Consider the following 25,442-nt stretch of genomic DNA (forward strand, 5'->3'; position numbering starts at 1 on the left):
CATTATCACTTCTAACATTATGACTAAAGCAAATCTTTTATGCATTCTTACACATTTCTGATCACTGAAACTCACTGGCCTCTTTGTGCCATCTCTTTTCCCTACTTGTAAGTCCCAAAACCCCTTAGCACGTTTAAAAAAATCAACAAAAACATAAAGGTAAGAGCCAAAATGTTACTGTTAAATGATGGAGTTTGAGGTTATCATGTGATTTCATGTTAAAACTATTAAGTTAATAACTATCTGATTTCTATATTCAAATGTATAATGTTTATATTCTTTGAAAAAATAGCTAGTGCCAAAACTAACTATTCAAATATAAACTACATATATATTGGTCACCTGGTACATGAAAAAACATCTGACAGATGAAAAGGGTAAGCATGGAATTTTTGATAAGCCTACAAAGAATTATGTGATTTTTATTTAAAAAGGGAGGGAGAAGGCATAGAAGAAAATCAGCAATCACTATGTGCTTACTAGGAAATGGATATCATGCTAAGTACTTTATATAAAACTATAATCAATCTAATATTTCTTACAATCCTGTACCAAATAATTATACACCTGTATATTCAAAAATCAAATGAATTAAATACAAACTCTCAGAGAATCCTGAACTGAATCCATTTTTTTTCTTTGAGTTATGTGCTAATAAGCCTATCACATTCATCATTCATACACACACACACACACACATATATATATACACCAAATGCTCAATCACAGTAAATTATTTGAATTATTCCCAGAAAGTAACTCATGAATACAATTACCTCACTGAAATATTCTTTTAAAGAGGCTAGTTTTGACAACCCAAGAATTCAATTCTCATAAGAATGCTTTGATAAAAGTTTGCTGCTAATTTTATTATACATCAAGAGATAAGCTGTTAATATCAAAGAATACCGTTCATTAGACAACTGAGATATTGAAGCTTAGTCAGCTTTCAGAGGTTGTAAGGAACAGAAATAAAGTTAGAAAGGAGATAAATTTGGCGTCACTGAGGACTTCATGTCATAGGGTCTTCATGGGCTGGCTATTTGGCTTTACTGATTTACAATAAAATGGTCACATCAGGGACAACAGATACCATTTGGGAGGAGTGGCAGGAGGAAGTTAAAGAAAAACAAATGTGTTTCCACAACTTGCTCATGTGCCTTTAAAAAAAGAAATAAACTGGAGTAGATTTTTATGTGTTGACAACACTATAATTGGAATGAGATTGCTCACAATTTTATTGTAAATTTAATAAAATATTAAAAATTTTAACAACTCAGTACAATGTGGAAAATGTTCATTTCTATGTTAAATGAAAACACAGTACCAACTTTCATGTATATTATAATTATATAAAAATGTGTGTGTACCTAAAAAGAACTGAAACATGAAACAGTCGATTTAGAGTATAATGGACTTATAGATAATTGCTTTACGTTTTTGATTCTTTTGTATTATAACAATGTTGCAATGACAACAACTTAAAAATCAGATCATTACCATGTGGAGTAGATGGTATTATGTCTGCAATGGCAAAACCATGCTAAGAACTTCAGTGCTTATGTCTTCTGTCAATTCCAGGAAAGCAAACACCACAAGTTCCTTGTCTTCCCCACAACATCTCTGGCCCAAACAGATCCAATAAATACCCGGTGCCAGACTAATTACTGAACCAGTGATGAACCAAGTGTTAACCGAGTGTAGTTAACATGAAAGTGAAAACTTACTGTTATTTGTTGGTTCAGGAAACCCAGGCTTTGGACCACTCCATCCTTTGTTTTCTCCTGTCTGAAAGATTAAGTCAATTGTTTAAACCCAGAGAAACAGTATTCAAAAAGAAAAAGTTAACCAATCAATTAAAGCAAGGGCCAAAGTCTCTCACATAATTATTCTGCTTATTCTCTCCCTCTCAGACTCCAGGACTGTGGACACAAAAATAAATAACTAGTATGAACAGTATCATTTCTTCCTTTCTACATGAAAATCTTGTGTCTCCTGCTTTTATCTGTTCGTCTAAATTTACAACTTAAGTAATCAAGAAAGCCCCATATTCAGTACATGTATTATATACAACATGGGCTCTATCTAGATGGTTAAAAAGTAAACAATTCTTTTTTGAACAGTAAACAATAATAATCACCACAAATTCTAAAGTGACTAAATTACTCCTGAGGTCAAATTAATAATAGAAATATTACTGTGTCTGTTCTGTAAAAGTTCTATGACAAGGGTCATGCAATATTGCTAGCGACATATACAGAAAATTGAAAATTAGGCCCAAACTTTAAGTAAAACCTGTAATATCCTAACTTCTGTCAAATGATTTGATCTCTGTTTTAGATAGTAAAACTAAGGTATTTTGAAGTAGTATTTTAGTCAAATTAGTAAGTGTCTTTAACTGGTTATGTTCTCTGTGTGTGGGGCTGGTGTTATTGATATAAAGCACTCTGGGGGGAGGAAATATATTCCTATTATAATCAGCATTTTATATTTAAATTATCAGATGTCAATGTTCAAATGGATAAATTAACTCCACATAGATACATGAAATACAATTCTAGCAGACAGATTACCACTGTGAAAGGACAGAGGAGGAGTAAATGTTTGCAAATGCAGATGGAAGTTGATGGAAGACCTGGGGAGACCCCAGTTCCACATTCTCTGTGCTCTACACAGAGTGATCGACAAGACCACTGAGGGACACTAGAAGTTTGAAGAAAGTACAGTAAGGAATGAGTCACCCAAGGGAAAGAAGAGCAGGCAGATCAGAAGAATGCAGATTCTCAGGTAGAAGAGGGCTCAAATGAAGTTGGTAACAATAAATTTAGCATTTCATTCCTCCTTTCATTCTACTTATAACCAAGGTTAAATATTAGATTATATTCCCTAAGTCTAATTTTTTACCATCAACTAACTCTCAATCCTACTGCTCTTTGATTTCTACCCCAACACTCTAAGAAAACTGCCTTTGTGAGGTCTCTGCTTAAACATAACAGGATGAACAAAAGGAGTAATCTCTCTCTCTCCTTAAACATCTCTAAATTGATAACCCAATAATCCATAAACTCTCTCTCCCTGTCTTCTGCCCACATATCCTCCAAACAGAATATGAAAGGAGTCAATAGCAGAAGAGAGAAGTCTACTAAAGTCTGGAACCTGAGAAACAGATACACAGGCTGTAACTGACCTAGCAGATGTGAATAGGCTAAAACTATTCTGAAGAGTGATAAGCCAACTAAGACCTTACAAAAGAGTAAACTCGTTTGTGCCCCAGGACCCCAGAAAGCCCCAGGAATTAGAAGCACCCCTGGTACTTCTAAAGATGAATGCTGGAAGAGCCTGACAACAGAAAGACTGTCTGGAAGTCTTTCAAAGTGCTATGAAATCCCCAGGTCACCTCTCTGACCCCAAAAAGGCAGACTTCTTGAGAGGTGTCCTCTTAGAAAAGGCTAAAACAGAGACTCGGAACACCAGGCACTGCTGTAGGGGGATCGACAAGCCATACTGCAAATGTGGGGACAGAAACATGGAAGAGAAGACCGCCCCCGTGCCCTTCTTCATTTTGACCTCAGAAGACAATGACGAGGCTTCTGACCTACAAAAAAGGGCAGAAGTAACACAGGGAACAGGATAAAACTTTCAATAAAGGTTAAAAAATTTCAAAGTTCCCAGAGCCATAAAAGAAATATTATACCCACTAAACAAGACTAGGAGACTATAAAAAGGAATATTCTGAGAATGAAGAAGAGCTCTAGGAAGTCAAAAATACAATAGCCAAAGTAAGTAATTTTGAAGAAGGACTGGAAGACACAGCATGGTTTTTTATTATAAATCTTGAACACTTATACAATGAATCTTGAATAAATCTTGACATTTTACACATATGGAGTATTACTTTGACCAATATAATAGTCAAATATAAAAAAGAGTGAAGGGGTGCCTGGTGGCTCAGTCAGTTAAGCATCCAACTTTTTATTTCGGTTCAGGTCATGGGCTCTGCACTAGGGGTGGAGCCTGCTTGAAAATCTCTCTCTCTCTCTCTCTCTCTCTCTCTCTCTCTCTCTCCCTGTGCCCATCTCCCCCACTGGCACTCTCTCTCAAAAAAAAAAAAAAAAAGAATGAAGCATATGTCAGTTATGTGTTGATAAAGAACAAACTCCAAGATATGAGTGAAATCCCAACATCTGAGTGGAAAAGAAAATCAAGATGTAAGAACAGTATACCTTGAAAAGGTGTAAAGAATGTTCCACTTTTCCTTAGAATGTAGAAATGCATCAATGAGAAAGCACCAGAGAACATAAAAAATCACAACTTGTCTTGAACCATCAGATCTGAGATTGTAAAGCACGAATATGAAGTGAATTCTAGAGTGGCAAACCCCTCTGGGAAAAGGCAAGGCTCACAAAGTGTTCCAACACTGGCGGAGCACGGAAGGAAGAGATGAATGCTGTAAATGCAGGTGAGAAGAAAGCACATGAAATGCCAATAAATTCTAAAAGATTGAGTGTGGACTAGCACAGCAGTTTAGAAAAACCAGGATCTTCTGGCAGAAGCTCTTTTCCATGGGCCTGTCCTGAGTACTTGGGAAGACAATCAGAGGAACAGCTGGAAACCAGGGAGAGCCTCACCAAGAGGAGCAGGGGTGCAGCTGGTGAACTTCCGCCACGAGAGGAAAGCATGGAGATTTACACACATCTCTAGACTTTTCTTTTATACAAAGCAAAAAGCTCAAGCCACGAGAGAAAGGGGAGAAACAAATCTCAACTGCCTCTGGGGTAGAGACAAGAAATTCTATTGCCTCCAGAGGCTTAGGCAAAGACTTTTTGCTTCTGGAAAAGGAGTAGAAGCAAAATCTACCTGCCCCTGGAAAAAAGGGGTAGAAAATCCTCCAAAAAGAAGGCCCTGCACCAATATAAAGCAGAGGTCTAAAAAGGCTGACGAGGGGACAGGACACTCTCCTGCACCCAAGTGCACCCACAGATCCAAAGTCAAGTTTGGCTACCATGGGGAAGAAAGCAGAAACTGATAAAAATCCACCTCAATACCCAGGCACACAAAGTCTGCCTGAGAACGAGGCTGAGCAAGACAATTAAGAACTATGTCCCCATACCCACCACATTCATATTCAAGTGATAAGCACCAACAGCTGACTGCAGAGTGTACAGATAGCCCTCACCCCTGGGCGCAGCGCAGAAGGACTACTGAAATGTAAGGGCGGAGCAGAAACCCTCAGGAAAAACCCACCCTGAACCTCACCCCGCACAAAGTAAGATGACAGCATACCACTGCTGAAGGAATTTGAAGTCAGTAGTGATGACAGCAGCAACAAAACTCAAAATGAGCTCAACTACTGACAAGATTGATGCCACCTTCCACACTAATAGTCTGACAGAAGAGACATGCCTATTTCTCAACATAAATACTAACTCAGCCTCCATGACTTCTCAATACACTATGTTTGCCATTTATTAAAAAATTATGAGACATCCAAAACTGCAATAACAACCCACTGTCAGAAGATAAAGAAGTCAATAAAATAGGACCCAGAGATGACCCAGATGCTAGAATGACAAGAAATAAACTTGACAATACCTAGGACTATCAGGTTAGATAGAAGATTTAACATAAGAGACAACATGCATAAACATATGGGAAATTTCAACAGAGAGATAGAAGCTACAGAACAAAAAAAAGCAAATGGAAATTCTGGGGAGAGTCCTAGATAAAATGAATGCTGATGTCATCATTAACAGATGGATACAGCTGAAAAATAATCAGTAAAACTGCAGATAAGTCAATAGAAATTACTCAAACTGAAACACAGAAAAAAAAAAGTGAAAAATTAAAAGGAACAAAAAATAGTAAAGCTATAAAATAATACCAATGATCTAACAAATGTGTACCTGGAAACTCCACAGAAGAGAAGAAACAAAAAATAAGAAATATCTGAAATGATAATAGTTGAGAATTTGACAAAATAACTGAATTATAAGAAAGCACAGATAGTGTGTTCAGAGACCACTAAGCAGGAAAAAGACAAAAAGGAGAAGAAATGGAAGAAGAAGAGGAAGGAAAGGAGGAGAAAGGGAGGATAGAAAGAGGGAGAAAGGGCAAACGAAAAAAGAAAAAAATCATATTTAGACACATGAGAGTCAAACTGCTGAGAACTAATGAAAAAGGAAATTTTTGACAGCTTTCAGAGGGAAAAAATATCTGACAAAGAAAGAGCAGGCAAGAATTATAGCAGAAATGACACCAAAAGCTACATGCATCACAAGACAATGAAACAAGATCTTTGTAAGTAGAGTTGTGTCCCTTATCCACAGGGAATGCATTCCAAGTTCCCCAGTGGATGCCTGATACCACGGATAGTAACCAACCCTGTATACGCAATGCTATTTCCTATACATACGCACCTATGACAATGTTTAATTTATAAATTACCACAGTAAGAGATTAACAATAAAAACAGTAAGAAAACAGAATAATTAAAACAACTATAATAAGTTACGTGAATGTAGTCTTTCTCTCAAAGTATCTTCTCATACTATACTCACTATTTTTGCAATGATGTGAAATGATGAAATGCCTACATGAGGAGATGAAGTGAGGTGAATGACATAGGCATTCTAATGTGGAGTTAGGCAACTATTAACCTTCTGATGCGTTTCCAGACCTGCAGGTGACTGGGGGTGACTGAAACCATAGAAAACGAAATCATAAATAAGAGAAGATTTCTGTAAGGAAATAAAGAGAAATATCCAGAATCCTATATCTGACCAAAAAGAACTTGCAAAAGTAAAGATGAAATAAGGACTTCTTCATCAAACAAAGGCTGAGAGAAATCACCGCCAGTAGTCTTATACATATAAGTAGTTGTAGAGTAAGTTCAATCAGCAGGAGTATAATACCAGAAAGAAATCCACACAAATGAACATGTATTCATGAATATGGATCAACACAAATAAATGAAGAGTACTGAAAATAGCAAAAATGAGGGTAAATATACAACTTTTTTCTGATTTTTACCACATAAAATGATAATTGACTATATAAAGCATAATTAGTAACAATAAACAATAAAACTCAAAAAATTTTGATCTTTATGCTAAATATACAAGTAAAATGTATGACCACAATAGGAGGTGTCTGTAACTATACACGGTATAATTAAAATAGGAGGTCACAGAGACATAGAAAAGTAAAATCTTAGTGGTCAAGGAGAAAAAAGTGAACAGAGAATAAATGGATGAAGAGAGATTAGTAAGATGGTAGACTTAAATGCAACCATATCAATAACTACAATAAATGCAAATGTCCTAATTACCCTCAACTAAAACACAGACTGTCAAATTAGATTTTAAAAAGCAAGACCCAATTATATGTTTTCTAAAAGAAAGCAATTTAAATGTAAAAACACAGGCCAAATGATGGGAGAAAAATATTTCATGCAAACACTTATCGAAATAAAACTAGGATGGCTATATTAATACCAAGACAAAGCAGAATTCACGGGAAGGAATATTATCAAGGCTAAAATAATAAAGTGGCCAAGTCATCAAAAAGACATAACAATGCTAAATGTATATATATGTTAACAACATAGTTTCAAAGTACACAAAACAAAACTGATAAAACTGAAAGAAGTGGACAAATCCAAATTTGTAACTGGAGTCACTAACAATAAAAGAAGACAGTCAGAAGGGATATAGGACTTGAAAGAAGTCAAATAAAAAATTATAACATATCTTGAACTGAATGAAAATAAAAACTCAACTTGTCAAAAATTCACAGGACAGAACTAAACCAAAGCTTGAAGAAAAGTATGCAGCATTAAATCTTACATGAGAAAAGTAGAAAGTTTTTGGATCCACAGTCTTAGCTTCTAGTTACAAAGCCAGAAAAAGAAGAGAAAATTAAACCCAAAGCCAGTGAAAGAAGGATAAAGAGCAGAAAGCAATAAAACTGAAAATAGAAAAATGGAGAAAATCAATGAAACAAAACCTGGTTGTTCGAAAAAGATAAAGGGGTGTCTGAGTGGCTCAGCCAATTAAGTGTCCAACTCCTGATTTCAGCTCAGGTCGTGATCTCACGGTGGTAAGAAAGAGTCCCCTACTGGGTTCTGCATAGGGCATGGAGCCTGCTTAAGATTCTTTCTCCCTTTCCCTTTCCCTTTCCCCCTCCCCTACTGACACTCTCTCTTTCTTATTACAAAAACAAAACAAAACAAAACAAAAAAAAAAAAAAGAAAAGAAAAAAAGAGGAGAAATGAAGAGATGAAAAAAGACAAAAGAAAAGAAAGGGATCAAAAATTAATAAACTCCTAGCCAGACTGATCAAGAGAAAAAGAAAACAAATTACCAATAGCAGGAATGAGAGAGGGAATATCACTACAGATGCTATAGCTATTAAAAGGAACAAGGAAATGTTGTGAACAACTCTAGACCAATAAATTCAACAACTTAGATAAAACTTGAAAGATTCAAACTGCCAAAGATCACTCAAGGAGAAGTAGATAGTCTGTATAAACCCCATAGCTATTTTTTAAAACTCAATTTATAGTTAAAATCTTCCCACAGAGAAAACCTTCCCCAGATGGCTCCACTGGTAAATTCTACCCAAAAGTTAAGTAAGATTACCAAACTCTTCCAAATTTATTATATGAGAAGCATTACCCTCATACTGATGCTAAAAACAAAGAAGGATATAACAACGAAAGAAAAAAATAGATCAGACATGTAGCCATAACATCTTTAAAAAAATATTAGCAAATCTATTCCACAAGTATATAAAAACATAGGTAGGAGCACCTGGGTGGCTTACTCGATTAAGTGTCTGACTTTAGCGCAGGTCATAATCTCATAGTTCATGGGTTCGAGCCCTGTGTTGCGCTCTGTACTGACAATTCAGAGCCTGGAGCCAGATTTGGATTCTGTGTCTCCCTCTCTCTCTACCCCTCCCCTGCTCATGCTCTGTCTCTTCTCTTAAAAATAAACATTAAAAAATAAAATATATAGGTAATACATCATGATCAAGTGCAGTTTATGCCAATTATGCAAGCTTAGTTCAACATTCAAAAAGCAATCAATGCCCAACCATTAGGATGGCTATCATTTAAAAGAAGACACAACAAAAACAAACCTTTACATACACATAGATACACACACATATAAGTGTTAGCAAGGATGTGGAGAAATTGGAACCCCTGTACATCACTGGTGGGAATATAAAATGATACAGCCACTATGGAAAAGAATTTGGCTATTCCTGGAAACATTAAATGCACAATTACCATTTGATCGAACAATTTCACTTCTAAGTATATATTCAAAACACTGAAAGTAGAGACTTTAAATGGATACTTGTACACAAATATTCATGGCAGCATTACTCACAATAGCCAAAAGTTGAAAATAACTCAAAATGTCCATCAACAGATGAATGGATAAACAAAATATGATATATCCATACAATGGAATATTATTCAGACTTTAAAAGGAATGAAATCCTGGGGTGCCTGGGTGGCTCACTTGGTTAAACATCTGACTTTGGCTAAGATCATAATCTCATGGCTTGTGAGTTCTAGCTCCACATTGGGCTCTGTACTGACAGCTCAGAGCCTGGAGTCTACTTCAGATTCTGTGCCTCTCTCTCTGTCTCTGCCCTTCCCCAACTCTCTCTCTGTTTCAAATATAAATAAACAAAAAATTTTTAAAACAGGAATGAAATTCTGATAGATGCTACAACACAAATAAATCTTGAAAACATGCTAAATGAAATAAGCCTGACAAAAAAAGACAAATACAGTATGATTCCACTTATAGAAAGTTTCTAGGAAAGGTTAATTCATAGAAATAGAAAGTAGAACAGAAGTTACCAGGGGATGAGTGGATGGAAGAATGAGGAATCAGTGTTTAATGGGGTACAGCTTCTATTTGGGATGATGAAAATGTTCTGAAAGTAGACAGTGGTGATGGTTATACAACACTGTGAACGTACTTAATGCCACCAGAATATTCACCTTAAAATGCTTAAAATGGTAATTTTTTAATATATCACATAAATTTTAAAAATGTCAGTGAAACTGACTAGAACAACAAACTAAACAGAAAAGTTATACCACATATCAATAGATGCAAAGAAAGCATTTGGCAAAATTCAACATGCAGTGGTAATTAAGGAACAAGAAATAATCTCTCAATAAGCAGGAATACAAGGAAATATCAACCTGATAGAGTATATACGAAAAAACCCTACAATCATCATGTATTTATAAGAGCGAAAGACCGAATGACTTTCCTTTTAAGATGGGGAGTGAGGTAAGGATATCTGCCTTCCTATTCAACAGTCAACTACTTCTACTCAGTATTGTGCCAGCTGTTCTATCAGTTGTTCTGTTCATAGCAATAAAGCAAAACAAATAGATAACGCATACAGATGAGAAAGGAAGAAATAAAACTGTCTTTATTCATAGATGACATGATCATCAATGCAGAAAATCCCAATCTACAAAATAAACTATTATAATTTATAACTCAGATTAGCTAGGTTGTAGTTACAAGGTCAATACCTAAAACCAACTGTATTTCTATACACTAGAAAAGAAGAATTGGAAATTGAAATTAAAAACCAGTACCATTGATAATGCATCCCAAAACATGAAGTACTTAGAGACAAACATAACAAGTGTTTAAGATATTTCTATGATAAAGTACAAAACGTTTGCTGTGAGATACTTCTAAAAAATTAAATAAATGGGAGACCAGTGCATGGACTGGAAGACTCAATATCAAGATACCATTTGTGTGAAACTGATCTATACATTCAATACAATTACAAAGAAAACTTCCCCACTGGCTTTTTTTTTCCTTGGGAGAAAGGGATTCTAAAATTTCTATGAAAATGCAAAAGCTCTAGACTAGCCAAAACAGTTTTTTAAAAAAGGAACAAAGAAAGAGTTCTTTATCTGATTTCAAACCTTACCTAAAAAGCTACAGTCCAAATACAGTTGTAATAGCTTCAGAATAGACATATGGATTAATGGAACAACATAGAGAACCTAGAAGCAGACCCACAAATATGTGGTTAACTGATCTTCAGCAAAGCTCCTAAGGGAATTTGATGGAAAAAGCATTAATCTTTAAACCCGTTGATGCTAGAACAACTGGATAACCTATGTGGAGAAGGAAGAAAGGAGAGGACAGGGAAGAAGGGAAGGAAAAGGCAGGGAAGTTCTTTATCTGATAAAGGAGTTGTATCCAAAATATGTAAAGAACTCTTACAACTTAGTAAGAAAGCAACCTATGCAATTTTTAAAAAGATAAAACTTTGAACAGACATTTCAGGGAAGAGATATGAATGGTAAATAAATACATGATAGGATACTCAGCATGACTAGTTATTAGGGCAATGCAAATAAAATTCCTATGAGATAACATTATATGCCTACTAGAACGATCAAAGCTGTCAAAACCAACAATACCAAGAACTGGAAAAGATGTGAAGTAATTGGAGCTCTCAAAACACCCCGCTGGGAATACAAAATGGTACAGTCTCTCTGGAAAACATCTTCACAGTTTCTTAACAAAGCCGTAACATGTTCTTATTATACAAATATATACATAAAGAATATACAAGAGGGAATACACACATATAAAGACTTATATACATGAATGTTTACAACCACTTAATCTATAATAACCTCAAACTGGAAAGAGCCCAAATGCTGGTGAAGAATAAGACAATAACAAACAATAAAAAAAGAATAAACTAATGAGAAATGCAACAACACAGATGAATTTCAGAATTATGAGGCCAGACACAAAAGGTTTCCTAACGGATGATCCAATTTATATGACATTCAGGAAATGTGAAATTATAGAGACAGAAATTAGATCAGTGCTTGCCAGGGGCTAAGGAAAGGGGAAGAGATTAACTACAAATGGGAACTTTTTTGGGGTGACAAAAATATTATAAATCTTAATTATGGTGGTGGTTAGTGAATGTGTACACACATGTCAGAATTCACTGAACTGTATCTCAATAAATCTAAAGTTTTTAATAAAGTGGGGAATAGATATATATGCATAGAATATCTCTGTAAGGATATTTATTTCTATTTATCAAATCCTTATATAACATTCACTATATTTCAGACGGTATCCTAAATGCTGTACAAATATTAACTCATTGTGGGAGATGTATACAAAAGAGAGCTTAAGAGCCAATGAATGGTCTCAGGGTGAAGTAAGACTACTTATTCTTTAATGCTTTATGAATTCTTTTACCCATGTACATATCTTGTTTACTTAAAAAAAAAACTTTGTAAAAACTGTTCTGCAGGTTTTTAATTGCTTCTGCCACATTCACTGCAGATCTTTTTATTGACAAATCAGTGCATTCAGTCCTTTCCTTATTTGATCTCCCTGCAGCATATGCCTACCACCTACTTCTTAAAGTCACTCTCTCCTCTATTTACAGGTTTCCTTTCCTTCTCCCATTCTTGTATCCCCCATGCATATTATCTGGTACTGAAAGCATATCACTTACACTTCAGAAATACCTGTGGCATCTTTACCCTCTCTTTTCTACCACCACTGCCTGAGTCCGGACCCTCAGCATCTTTTACCTGAACAGTTCTGCTAGCTTCCTAACTGGCTCCTCTACCTTCAGTCTCCTCCTACTCAAATACATTCACTACATTACTTATACGATTGTCTTTTGAAGAATGCATACCATATCATGTCACCTTCATAGTCAGATCTTAAATTAATAATTCCTCAAGCTCTTTAACTCGCATAAAAACCATGGTCTCAAATTCATCTTTGTGTTCTGTAGGGTTCTAGAATACTACAATTTTTGTTATATGAGTAAAGCTCCTCACTGTTAACACTTACAGGGTTAGTTTCTTGAATGTAGGGAGCAGGTTCCACTCACCTTGTTACCTTTGGTTATAAGTGTTTGGCTTTTAGCTGGGTGTAATGGAAAATTTTATGTGTCAACTTGTCTGGATTTTGGTGTCTAGATATTTGACCAAACATTATTTTGGGTACTCTGTGAGGGTGTTTTTGGAAGAGGTTTACATTTAAATCACTGAACTTTGAGTAAAGTAGATCTCCCTCCATAATGTGGGTGGGCCTAATCAGTTGAAGAACAAACTAGAAGAAACGGTGGACCTTCCCTGAAGCAAGAGGGAAATCTCCAGCAGAATGCCTTTGGACTCAAACTTAACTCCTGATTCGCTAGCCAGCTGACCTTTCCCTCAGATTGCGACCAAGCCTCTACGACTGCAGGGGCCAATTCCTTAAAATAAGTCTCTGTGAGTGATATATGAATATGTATATACACATACACACATACATATACACACAATCACACACATACACATCCTGTTGGGCTGTTTCTCTAGAGAACCCTGACCAATAGGACAGTAGGCATATAAAAATGTTTTTCAAATTAATAAAATTAATGCTGACTTTTTGTTCTGTTTTCACATGTATTTCATACAAATACGTCAATGAGATTTATTTTGATGTATTTTTATAAATCACTCACTAGTTTTAAGTCAATATAAATGTGTTAAGTTAAAACAACATATACATAATATAAGAACTACGGAATCTTGAACACATGTTGGGTTTCAGGTTACAAATACTTTTAAAAGAATAAAAAGCATTGACTAGCCAGGTTATAAAAACAGAATTGAAATCTCTAGTGATACGACACAGAAAAATAATTCTTAATCACTCAAAATAATTGCCTAGGTATTCACAGCTGTCTTAAAAACAAAAGTATATCTAAACGTCTTTTAATACATGATTTTGTTTTTACTCTGAATTTCCGAAATGTCTTCCTGTAGAAACTGAAAATATCTCTAAAAACAGAATCCTTATATGAGAAAATAGCATGAAAAAAAGCATATTGTTTTTGATAGAAATAATTATTAAGCTAGTTTTAGGAGTTTTCACTTATTAAAATATTAATAAAAATAACTTCTGCATGTACACAGATAAAATGACAATACAAAATAAAATTAAGCCAGTTCCTGTCAAATTATCTGCCAAGTCCTGAATTTGGGGTTCTCTGCTTCTCTTGCAACAGGGGCAGGTGTTAATGATGTCATTAACTGCTGCAGAAGAAATAGGGGACCGTGAACATAAGTCTTGGCAGAAAATAAACACCCTCTGAGTTTACCTTTAAATTTAAAGTAAATAGAAAAATTAGTTTATAGAGTGCCTGTCCAGTATAGTTCCTGCCCTAAAGGGACAACTCAGGATCTTTATTTCCAGTATTTGCAGCTGAATTCCAGAAATGAAATGAAGGCTAACAGTCTGTGTTCTTTAAAAAGCACAAACTAAAACTATGGCTATGTGGCAAAAACTACTAGTAAATAAGCTAAAATTTATTCAGTTGGTATTATATAAAAAATAAAATGATACAAAAATATATATATACAATTTTTAGTATATGCCAACTATAAGATTACAGTTAATATTTCACCTTAATATTAACATAAAACACCCCATAAGTAGATGTTATTTTGTACCAAGAATCTATCTTTAAAGATATGGAGTGCTGCCTTTGACTTCTACCTTAATACTAGATAACAGAGTACTTAGAGTCAAAAAACAGGATTTGCTCATCACTTTGATATTCCGACAGGACAGGTATATGCACATGTAAACTTAACTCTCACCTTATCAAGTTGATCTTGAAGACTAGTGGATGCTTTATAACCAAGCTGTAACAGCATTGCCTCTGCAGCATTTTTTTTGGCTATCTTTTTGTTAGGTCCTGTTCCAGTAGCAACTTCACTGCCTACTTTGACCTGTAAGATCAAAGTAAGAAATAGATGGTAATTGCTTTGGTAAACAGGAACTCCTTACCATCAAAAAGCAATGTGTTATGCTCTCTAGCATTCGCAATTATAAAGCTCAGTCCAAAATGAAAACAGCAATTAATATACTACCTCGATTACATACAATTATATACACAAGTGAAAATATATGTAGAAAAAAGTATGACAATATGGTCGTCAACAAGGCAATGGGGGTTTATCCCAGGGCAACAGAATCTTAAATGATTTTTACTTCCTTACATAGTTCTATGTTATTTAATTTTTAAAACAAAAATATTTATATAAACAAAAAATAAAATTCACATTATAACAGAGTTTATATTGGTTATTACTACATTTAGCATTACTGATTTAAATTAATACACTAAAAGACTGAAATTCATGGTGGTGCCATTCAAAACAACGTTTACTTTGCATCCCAACTTCACAAAGGTTTATATTAAGTAGTTCTTTGAGAAAAATTAATATACAGAGGTTAATTCAATATTGTGGGTAAGAACAAAGATTTCCAGGTCAGAACTGGGTATGAAATTCAATTCTACTACTTCTTAACTGTATGAACGGATTCAAATTACTCAACATCTCTAAGCTTCAGTTTTCTCATCAGTAAAAGAAGGGTAATACATCTATATCATTGTATTGTTCTGAAAATTAAATAAGAAAATGTATGTAAACTACAGTGTATAATAAATCATAACTGGTCAGGAAACAGTAGCTTTTTGTCATTAGAACTATTCCACAATTACCTTTTGCAAATAACTGATGCATACACATATACATATACACACATGTATTTAAATATACATCAGCCATCTCATATCCACATAGACATTTTCTATGATGCATGTGCCAAGAGCTAATGCAAATATAAAAAGTATATTGGAAACCAAAAAGGGAAAAAAATAAATAATTTTTAAAAACTAAATAAAAGAAATCAAAAAGTATAGCATTACAAGGAGAAATAAAAAATACACTATAGTGGTATTTGATTTATACATTGGTCTCCATAAGCGATCAAAGCAGCAAACAAGAAAGAAGATAAAAGGAGGACACTTGTGATGAGCATTGGATATTGTTTGTAAAAGTGATAGAAAATTGAATTCTATTCCTGAAACCAATATTTCACAGTATGTTAACTAAAATAAAAATAATAAAAATAAATAAAAAATAAAAAATAAATTTAAAAAAATAAAAAAAAAAGAAAGAAGATAAGCACAATTTTGGAAATGAAACAATGCAGTCTGAATAATCTATGGGCAGAGAAGAAATCCCAATAAAAATTAGAAAATATTTTAAATAAATAATAATGGAAATAATATATCAAAACCTGAAGAATGCAGCTAAAGAAAAGTCTAAAAGAAAATACACAGCCTTAAAAGCTTAAAGAAAGGCAGGAAAGTAATGACCTAAACATCCAGCTCAAAAAGTCATTAGAGCAAAACAAATCCAAAGAAAACAGAATAAAGACATGGTGGGAAATTAAGGAAAAAAAAAATACAAGAGAAATTCAAAAAATACAAAAGTTGGTTCCCTGAAAAGACCAATAAAATGACAAACCAAAGTTAAGACTGATCAAGAAAAAGCAAGAGAAGACACAAATAATGAAAATGGGAGATGACTATAGCTTCTGTAGAATTAAAAAATAATAAGGGATATTGAGTATTTTGGCTAAAAACTTTTGAATATTTAGAGAAAGCAGAAGAATTCCTGAAAAGGACAAATTACCAAAACTGGCACAGAATAAACCCATATAGCTCTATAACTACTAAAAGAAAAAAATTCAAACAATAATTAAAAATGTTTCCATGAAAAAATTCCTGAGAACTTCTCCAGCAAGTTCTTATTTAAGGAAGAATAATTCTAACCTTACAAAATTTCACATAAGAAAAGAAAAAGAGAAATCAGTCCCCCATTATTCAATGAGGTTATCAGTTTGATTCTAAAACCTAACAAGAACAATTTAAGGAAGAAAATTTACAGACCAATTTCATTCCCAAATATAACTGCTAGTTTAGACTATATAATAGTATATTGAACAAAGCAATATATATAAAGAAAAATCATGACAAAGTTAGGTTTATTCCTGAAATGCAAGGCTGGTTTAACATTCGAAACTCAAACAGAATCAGTTAATGGAATCTGCTATATTAATGGTTGAGGAGACAAAACATATGATCATCCTAATAAATGGAGCAAAAGCATGTGATAAAATTTGCCATACATTCACAATAAAAACTCCTAGCAAACTAAGGAAAACAGGGATGTTCCTTAATATGATAAAGGGCACTTTGCAAAAAGCCTATCGCAAACCTCAACAAACATTAATTATACTTACTGCTGAAATTTTGAAATTAGAAACAAGAAAGGATGCCCTCTATTTTTACTAGTATTTAACATTTTACTACAAATCCTAGACAGAGCAATAAGACAAGAAAGAAACCATAGAATTAGAAGTATAAAAACAAATTGTCATTATTTGGATATATGATATTTATATAGGAATTCCAAGAATATCTATAGCTAAATTGTAAGAATTTATAAGAGTGTAAAGTTTTCTATGTATATTGTAGTAACAAAGGCCAACTGCATTTTTTTAATGTTTATTTATTTTTGATAGAGCAAGAGAGTCCAAGTAGGGAGAGGGACAAAGAAAGAGGGAGACACAGAATCTGAAGCAGATCTCCATGCTCTGAGTTATCAGAGTAGAGCCTAACACAGGGCTCAAACCCACGAACTGTGAAATCACGACCTGAGCCACCCAGGAGCTCTAAGCCAACTGCACTGTTATATCCCATCAACAATCCAGTAGAAAATTATTAAAAGATACCATTTATACTGAATGAAAATCAAATACCTATGATATTTAAGAACTTCACATAGAAAATATAAACACTGAAAAGAATTAAGATAAACCTAATAGAGATATGCCATACTCATGTACTGAATACTCAATATGATATCACTTCTCTTCAAATTGACCTATAAATTCAATGAATTACCATCAAAATCCCACATATGATTCTTATAATACCTGACAAGTTGATTCCAACATTTATATGCAACTGAAAAGTGCTAAGAACATTCAAGATCCTCTTGAGGGAAAACTAGGTGGGGGCATTATTCTTCTGGATCTCTACACTTATAAAGTCAACATGAGGAAAAAGACAGATAAATTTGCATTAAAATTAGTTACTTCTGGCGGTGTCTTGTGGCTCATTTGGTTAGGCATACAACTCTCGATTTCAGCTCAGGTCATGATTTCTGGTCGTGAGATCAAGCCCAGCTTCAAGTCTGTGCTGATAGCACGGAGCCTGTTTGGGATTTTCTCTCTCCCTCTCTCTCTGCCTCTCCCCATCCCCAAAACCAGACAAATAAACTTAAAAAAATAATTACTCCGTTCCTCAAAAGAACATCACTAAAATTGGGGGGGAGGGAGGGAAAGTCACAACACAGGAAGAGATATTTAAAAGGCTATGTAAGGTACCGGCCAGTGGCACAATGCATAATGTGCCGGACTACAGATCTGAAAGGCTATGTAACTGAAAAAGACATACATTCCAGAATATATAGTAGATTCTAATAAATCAATTTTTTTTAATTTTTTTATGTCTTTTATTTATTTTTGAGAGACAGAGAGAGACAGTGCGAGCAGGGGAGGGTCAGAAAGAGAGAGAGAGACAGAATCCGAAGCAGGCTCCAGGCTCTGAGCTAGCTGTCAAGCACAGAGCCCGACGCGGGGCTTGAACCCACGAACTGTGAGATCATGACCTGAGCCGAAGCCAGCCGCTTAACCGACTGAGCCACCCAGGCGCCCCATAAATTAATTTTTTTAAAGTTACTTATTTTTTAATGATTATTTGTTTTTGAGAGAGAGTAAGTAAGCATGAGTGGGGGAGGGGCAGATCGAGGAGACGGGATCCAAAGCAGGACCTGCACTGACAGCAGAGACATACACAGAACTCAAACTCATGATCTATGAGACTGTGAAAACTCATGATCCGTGAGATTGTGAAAACTCATGATCCGTGAGATCATGACCTGAACCGAAATTAGATGCTTAACCAACGGAGCCACCCAGGCACCCCAAAATCAATTTTTTTAAAGCAAGTAGAAAAATGAATGAGAAAGCTGAACAGGCAACCTATAAATGAAAATTTGATGTCACTATGCTTTGTTTTAAAAAAATTAGCTTCAATAGTTGCATGCCACTTTAATAAAATTTCACAATTATAATACACTGTGTCATGTACTAGCAATGAATTGCTGTGTAGTACAACTAATCCAGCTTTCCGATATAAAACATGACACTTCTACCATGGTTTTCTTTTTTGGCTCTTGTGAAAGCATAACTGGCTATTTCACTTGTCTCAGAACATATCAGTTCCCATCTGGGACCCCACTTGTGTACTGCTTGCCATTTATTCTTCCACCATTATTTAAGTTTGATTTGTGTCACCATTTCCATCACTACATTTAAGCTTCAGTGAACCAAGAACTGCCAACACATAGGGTTAAAAAAAAACAAAGTTAAATATAAACAATATGCAAAATACATGCTAAAGAAAGTCAAGATGAACTAAATGACATTGCTCTTGTTTATATGAAACACTGAAAATGTATTCATTATGGAATTTCTATAGCAACTATCACAAATGTTACAGTTCAAATCTGTGCACTGTCTTTGAAACATCTCATTGCAGGGCGCCTGGGTGGCTCAGTCGGTTGAGCCTCCGGCTTCGGCTCAGGTCAGATCTCACATTTGTGGGTTCAAGCCCTGCGTCAAGCTCTGTGCTGACAGCTGGCTCAGAGCCTGGAACCTGCTTCCAGTTCTGTGTCTCCTCCTCTCTCTGCCCCTCCCCCTTTCATGCTCTGTCTCTCTCTGTATCAAAAATAAAAGAAAACATTAAAAAAAAATTTAAAAAAAAAAGAAACATCTCATTGCTCTTTCTTCTGAAACTAGAAGCCAGCACATTATGACATATCAGCAGAGTCTGTGGACTTCCCTCAGAAGCACTGATCAAATACTGTCCACGGCAGATCCCTGGAGCTGGGTGAACACACACTATCTCCCATATCTGTGCTAGCCTGCATCTGACCTGAACATAGCAAGCCCTAGCTATAATGAGCTGGAGTCCCTGGCTAGAGCCAGACCTCTGCTACCTGTTATTTTTTCCAGTGTTTGGTCAGTTCCCAGCTTCATCAGCCTGTGTTGTTGCTGGAATGTTTGCTAGCTAACAGAGTAGGCCAGCTACGTCAGAAGCTTCCTCTACTGCTCTGAGGGTCAAAAGACTTGCCAAAGTAAATGGAAGCAAGATCAGTCAGCAGCAAAAAAATGCTTCAGCTGTTTTGATATGGTACATAAACCTCACTAGCTCTCATCCAATTCTTTTGCTGCTTCATCTCTAAATCTCATTTATCTACCCAGGCCTGATGCTTTTTGACTCCAGTCTCCTGCTCTTGGGTAAGGCAGTTCCTGACTCAACATTCACGTTGGACCTGTATCTGCTAGCTTTCCATTTGACCTCTACTGCCACCTTCAAGGCTTACTTCTAGAACAGGTACTTCCAGAGTCATTTTTCCCATTTTCCCACCCCTTGCCTCACACAAGCTGATATGGTGGCATGGTTCAAAGGATTGCAGGTAATCGTTCCAGAGTTATTTGCTAGTATGGAAAAAGAGGATTGTGCTGAAGGACTCTGATTCCCTGCTAACATAGTGAACATTCAAAAAACAAAGTCATAATTATAAAAGCAAGTATGTAAGTATTCACAGCATTTTTAAATTATACAAATAATATTATTACATTAAAATGTTAATTTGTCTACAAAGAAGCTCAATTATTTTGCTATGGAATGACTTTAAGACTGCCAGATTTTTTGGGGTGCCTGGGTGGCTTAGCAGGTTGAACATCCAACTGCAGCTCAGATCATGATCTCAAGGTTTGTGGGTTCGAGCCCCGCATCTAGTTCTGTGCTGACAGCTAGCTCAAAGCCTGGAGCCTGCTTCAGATTCTGTGTCTCTTTCTCTCTCTGCCCCTCCCCTGTTCATGCTCTGTCTCTGCCCCTCAAAAATAAATAAATGGAAAAAAAAATTTAAAAAAAAAAGACTTCCAGGTTTTTATCTTTACACAAGTCATTTAAATATGTCCTCAAAAAAAGTAAAAAATAGTTCTAAAATAGCATTTACCAAAGATTTAACTGATTCACTTTCAATGAGTCACAAATAAAATTGATGGGGTCGCCTGGGTGGCTCAGTCAGTTATGCATCTGACTTCGGCTCAGGCTGTGATCTCATGGGTTGACGAGTTTGAGCCCCACTTCATGGGAGCTCCAGTCCCACCTGGGGAGAGCATGAGCCCTTCACTGGCTGCGCTCAAGCCCCACTTCAGGTAATAATAACATGAGCCCCACTTCTCTCTCTCTCTTTCTCTCTCTCTCTCTCTGCCCCTCACTCACTTGTGCCTCCTCTCTCTCTTAAAAAAACAAAAAACAAAAAACAAATAGGAGACCTGAATGGCTCAGTCAGTTAAGTGTCTGATTCTCGGTTTCAGCTCAAGTCATGATCTCACCATTCGGAGGATCAAGCTCCGCACTGGGCTCCATGCTGACAGTGCAGAGCCTGCTTGGGATATTCTTTCTCTCTCTCATTCTCTGCCCCTTCCCTGCTCTCTCTCTCTCTCTCAAAATAAATAAATAAACATTAAGGTAAAAAACCAAATTAAATTGATAAAATTTGCTTTCTACTTTTTAAAAACCTGAAGATCTTTATCAGAGGTAGAAAAATTAATTCATATGATATATAATAATAGAATGTGCTGATATACAATTTGGTGTAGTTGTCATTATTTTCTCTTTGAAAATTTAAAATACCTCTTTCTAAAAAAATAAAAAGCTTTAAGAAATATGCTCTAGAAATAAACACCCCAATAATGTCATCAGAGATTTTGTGTAGTAATCAATACAGTAAAGTACCTGCATCTACTTTATAACACACTAACTTACCTTTTTATTTTTTTAAGATTTAGTGATGGATAAATATGAGCATATTATCTCTGGATACTTTACTTCCACATTCAATTATAACAAACGATAACATTGCTTAAGTAGTTTATACAAAAGCCTTTACTTTGATAAAGTTGCTGCAATACTATAATTAATCCTTTGAGGCTCCCAGAAGGGAGAAAAACAGTATGAATTCAGTGTGAAAACATTTAAAAGCACAGCCAAATGTTCCCATTCGACGAGAATGTTTATGAATACCCATAAAATGGAAGCTGGCCTTCGACATTCTAAATTCCTTTTGCAAAAGGGGTACTCAATATACTCCACAGGAAAAAACAATTGTTTAATAAAGTCAAAGCCAGTTTTTATTCCTAACACAGGTCTAAATTTTAGGTGATTGTCCCCCCCTCAGATTTTGGAGTTCAAAAAATACTTCCTTGAATTCTTTAAAGCTAAGCATATAAAAAGAAAAATGGTACCTATATTTTACAATGTAAAACTACTGGAATAAAACAGTTCTAGGTTTTAATGACAACCAGACTGTAATGTGCCTGCTACCACGGAGGCATCCTCACGTCTCTGGACACCGAGGTTCCCATCCTAAGTTTACATCTCCAGCAGAAGCCCCAAGATACTAGCTCTCAATCAGGCAGGAAGGCAGCAAATACACACCAAAGGTTCCTTAAGATAATACTATATACATATACTATATTAAGTACTCTGAGATAAAGAAATGTGGAGATTATAAATTGGGAAAGAAGGTAAAATTTAGACATGCATGAAAATTGAACCAATATGAGATACTATGTATTAGTGCCAAAATATCAGCCACATGGTCAGCACTTAACAAATACCTGTTGGTTTTAACCAGATTAATTAAAAGTGAGATCTATGGGTCTAACTGGAGAAAGTAGCTTTGACAAGACAATTATAACAAAAACAATTTGGGAACAGTGAGGAGAATTTCAATGTAGACTGGTATTAGATGATTCTAATGAGTATGAATCATGCCTAATGTAAGAACACCAAAGAAAAACTTCTATATGTTTTAGAGATATACACTAAGTACACAGGCTAAAATGATATGTGGCTAGATTCTAGCTTTGAAATACTTCAAGAAAGGAAGAAAGGGAGGGAAGGAAGAAAGAAAAATTAATAGCTGAAGTAAGTGTGGCAAAAATCTTAATTGTTGTGCTTAAGCTGGGCATATTCCTCATATGCTTTTCCTATTTCATTACATTATTGTTTGTATTAAACTATTAATTAAGTATATCCACCTCTGCGTATGTTTGAAAACTGCATAAGAAGAATTAAAGGTTTCTTTACTACTGGGGCTTGAGTTGGCAAATGAAGATGAATGCGTAAACTTTTTAAAGGAGGGGGGCGCCTGGGTGGCTCAGTCAGTTAAGTGACCAATTCTTGATTTTCGGCTCAGCTCATGATCTCATGGTTCATGAGTTTGAGCCCCACACTGGGCTCAGCATTCACAGCATGGAGTCTGCTTCAGATCCTCTGTCTTCCTCTCTCTGCCCTCACCCCCACTTGCACTCAAGCGCTCATGCTCTCTCTCAAAAATAAAAATAAATGTTAAAAAAATTTTTTTTTAAATAAATAAAAGGAGGGCGTTTTAGGCATGTGCCTCAATCTGAAACCTCTAAATCACTAAATGCCTAAATCTCTCAGCAATTCTGAGTCCCTCAGTCCTCACCAACTAGCATTCTTCTTCTAATTCTCCTGATAACCCAAAAGCTCATGCTCTTGGCCCTGTTCCATCTACTATATCTATCTTCTAAATTATGTTTCTAATTCCATCTGTATCCTAGTCCCAGTAGTTAACAGCCCCAGGCTGCAAAGTGTAACATAAGTTAGAGATAGGCATTCTGAATTATATGCTCCGTGGTAAATAACCTGTGTGAACTCACAGGCCCTTCAAAAACCCAGACTGTCTATTCTAACATGTCCTTGACACTTGAATGTTTTAGCTAAGTGGTAGGAGGGCCTGGAAGAAAGGAGTGTTATTAGTTACTAGTTTGCCTTTCCCCACATCTCTATTCCAACCTGGGGGTTTCTAATTTTTTTCAGTAGATACAAAATTTTTTTTCTAATATAGATGTTAAAAATACCTGCATCACAAATTCCCGACGTCGAGGCATTCCTCTTTCTGAAAGCAGAACATAATCTGGCTCCTTCTCCTTTTTGGCCTGTTGGATTTGAGCCAGGCGGCTAATGGGGTTCATTCCTTGACCATACTCTGGTCCAGCCTAAAAAATAATTTGAGAAAATTTCAAAATATGCTTGTAAAACTTGTTATTAAATCCTTTAAGAAACAGTGATTCTCCCCTCATCCTCTGCACCCCAAAACTGTGACTGTGGAAGATAACGTAACCGAAGAGTCATTGATGAAAATTTATAAAGGTAAATCATGGAATGGATCTGAAAGTAAGACTTCTATGGGATTTTGGGGTCAAAGGCATTATTGATAAGTTGGGTAAAGTCTGCTTCACAACTTGTGCTCATCAAAAAATACTAAAAAGAAAGAAGACAAGCCATGAACTGGGAAGAGATATTTGTAATACATGTAACTAAAAAAAGATTCATCCAGTATCCAAAATATATTTTTTTAAAAACTCCTAAAAAGTACTAAGACAATATAAAAGAAAAATGGGCAAAACAGATTTTTAACATCAGAAAAAAATATGAAAGGATAATCAATCTTATTAAGACTCAGAAAATGGGGGTGCCTATGTATTTCGGGTGGTTACAAATTTCAGCTCAGGCATGATCCCAGGGTCATGAGATTGAGCCATGTGTCAGGCTCTGTGCTGGGTGTGGAGCCTGTTTGAGATTCTCTCCCTTTGCCCCACCACCACTCTTGAACACACATGCACTCTTGCCTCTCTCTCTCAGAAAAACAAAAACCCAGTCAGATTATTTCACACTCATCTATTTGGCAAAAATTAAGAAGTCTGACAGCCCTAACTGGTGAGGATAACGAGTAACAAAACTTATGCCCTGCTGGAGTGCCTGGCTGGCTCAGTCAGAAGAGTGAATCTTGATCTCAGGGTCGTGAGTTCTAGCTCCACACTGGGTGTAGAGATTACTAAAAAAGTAAATGAATAAACTTAAAAGAAAAAAAACCCTTAGGGGCACCTGCGTGTCTCAACCAGTTAAGCATCTGACTTTTGGTTTCAGCTCAGGCCATGATCTCACAGTTTGTGAATTTGTGCCCTGCATTAGGCTCTGTGATGACAGCATGAAACCTACTTGCAATTCTCTCTCTCTGCTCCTCCCCCACTCACTCCGTCTCTCTCTCAAAATAAGTAAACAAAAAAAATCCTTATACACTGCTGATAATAAATTGGAAAACAATTTGGAAATGTCTAGTAAAGCCAAAAACCAATAGCCTATTCACAGACATATATATATATATATACCCTTAGAAAATGGTTTCCCATATGTGCCAGCCCATATGTATAGAAATATCCATAACTGCATTATTTGAAATAGCAAAAAACTGAAAATAGCCAAAATTCATCAATAAAATAATAAATTATGGCATGTTAATACAGTGGAATGGCATACAG

The 25,442-nt window shown here is 35.5% G+C and overlaps 1 protein-coding gene across 7 annotated transcripts in view; it reads right to left on the reverse strand.

Annotated features, from left to right (window-relative positions):
• STAU2 (staufen double-stranded RNA binding protein 2) overlaps positions 1-25,442 on the reverse strand; it is a 294,518-nt gene that overhangs the window by 142,333 nt on the left and 126,743 nt on the right. For all 7 annotated transcript variants that reach the window (XM_029923407.1, XM_029923405.1, XM_029923406.1 and 4 more), the window contains 3 exons: positions 23,982-24,119; positions 14,696-14,827; positions 1,728-1,788 (listed from right to left, as the gene is read on the reverse strand). In XM_029923407.1, the coding sequence (XP_029779267.1) occupies positions 1,728-1,788; positions 14,696-14,827; positions 23,982-24,119 (331 nt within the window). The remainder of the gene's footprint in view (positions 1-1,727; positions 1,789-14,695; positions 14,828-23,981; positions 24,120-25,442) is intronic.

Source organism: Suricata suricatta, chromosome 15 (assembly GCF_006229205.1).
Source record: "Suricata suricatta isolate VVHF042 chromosome 15, meerkat_22Aug2017_6uvM2_HiC, whole genome shotgun sequence".
Classification (NCBI taxonomy): Eukaryota; Metazoa; Chordata; class Mammalia; order Carnivora; family Herpestidae; genus Suricata; species Suricata suricatta.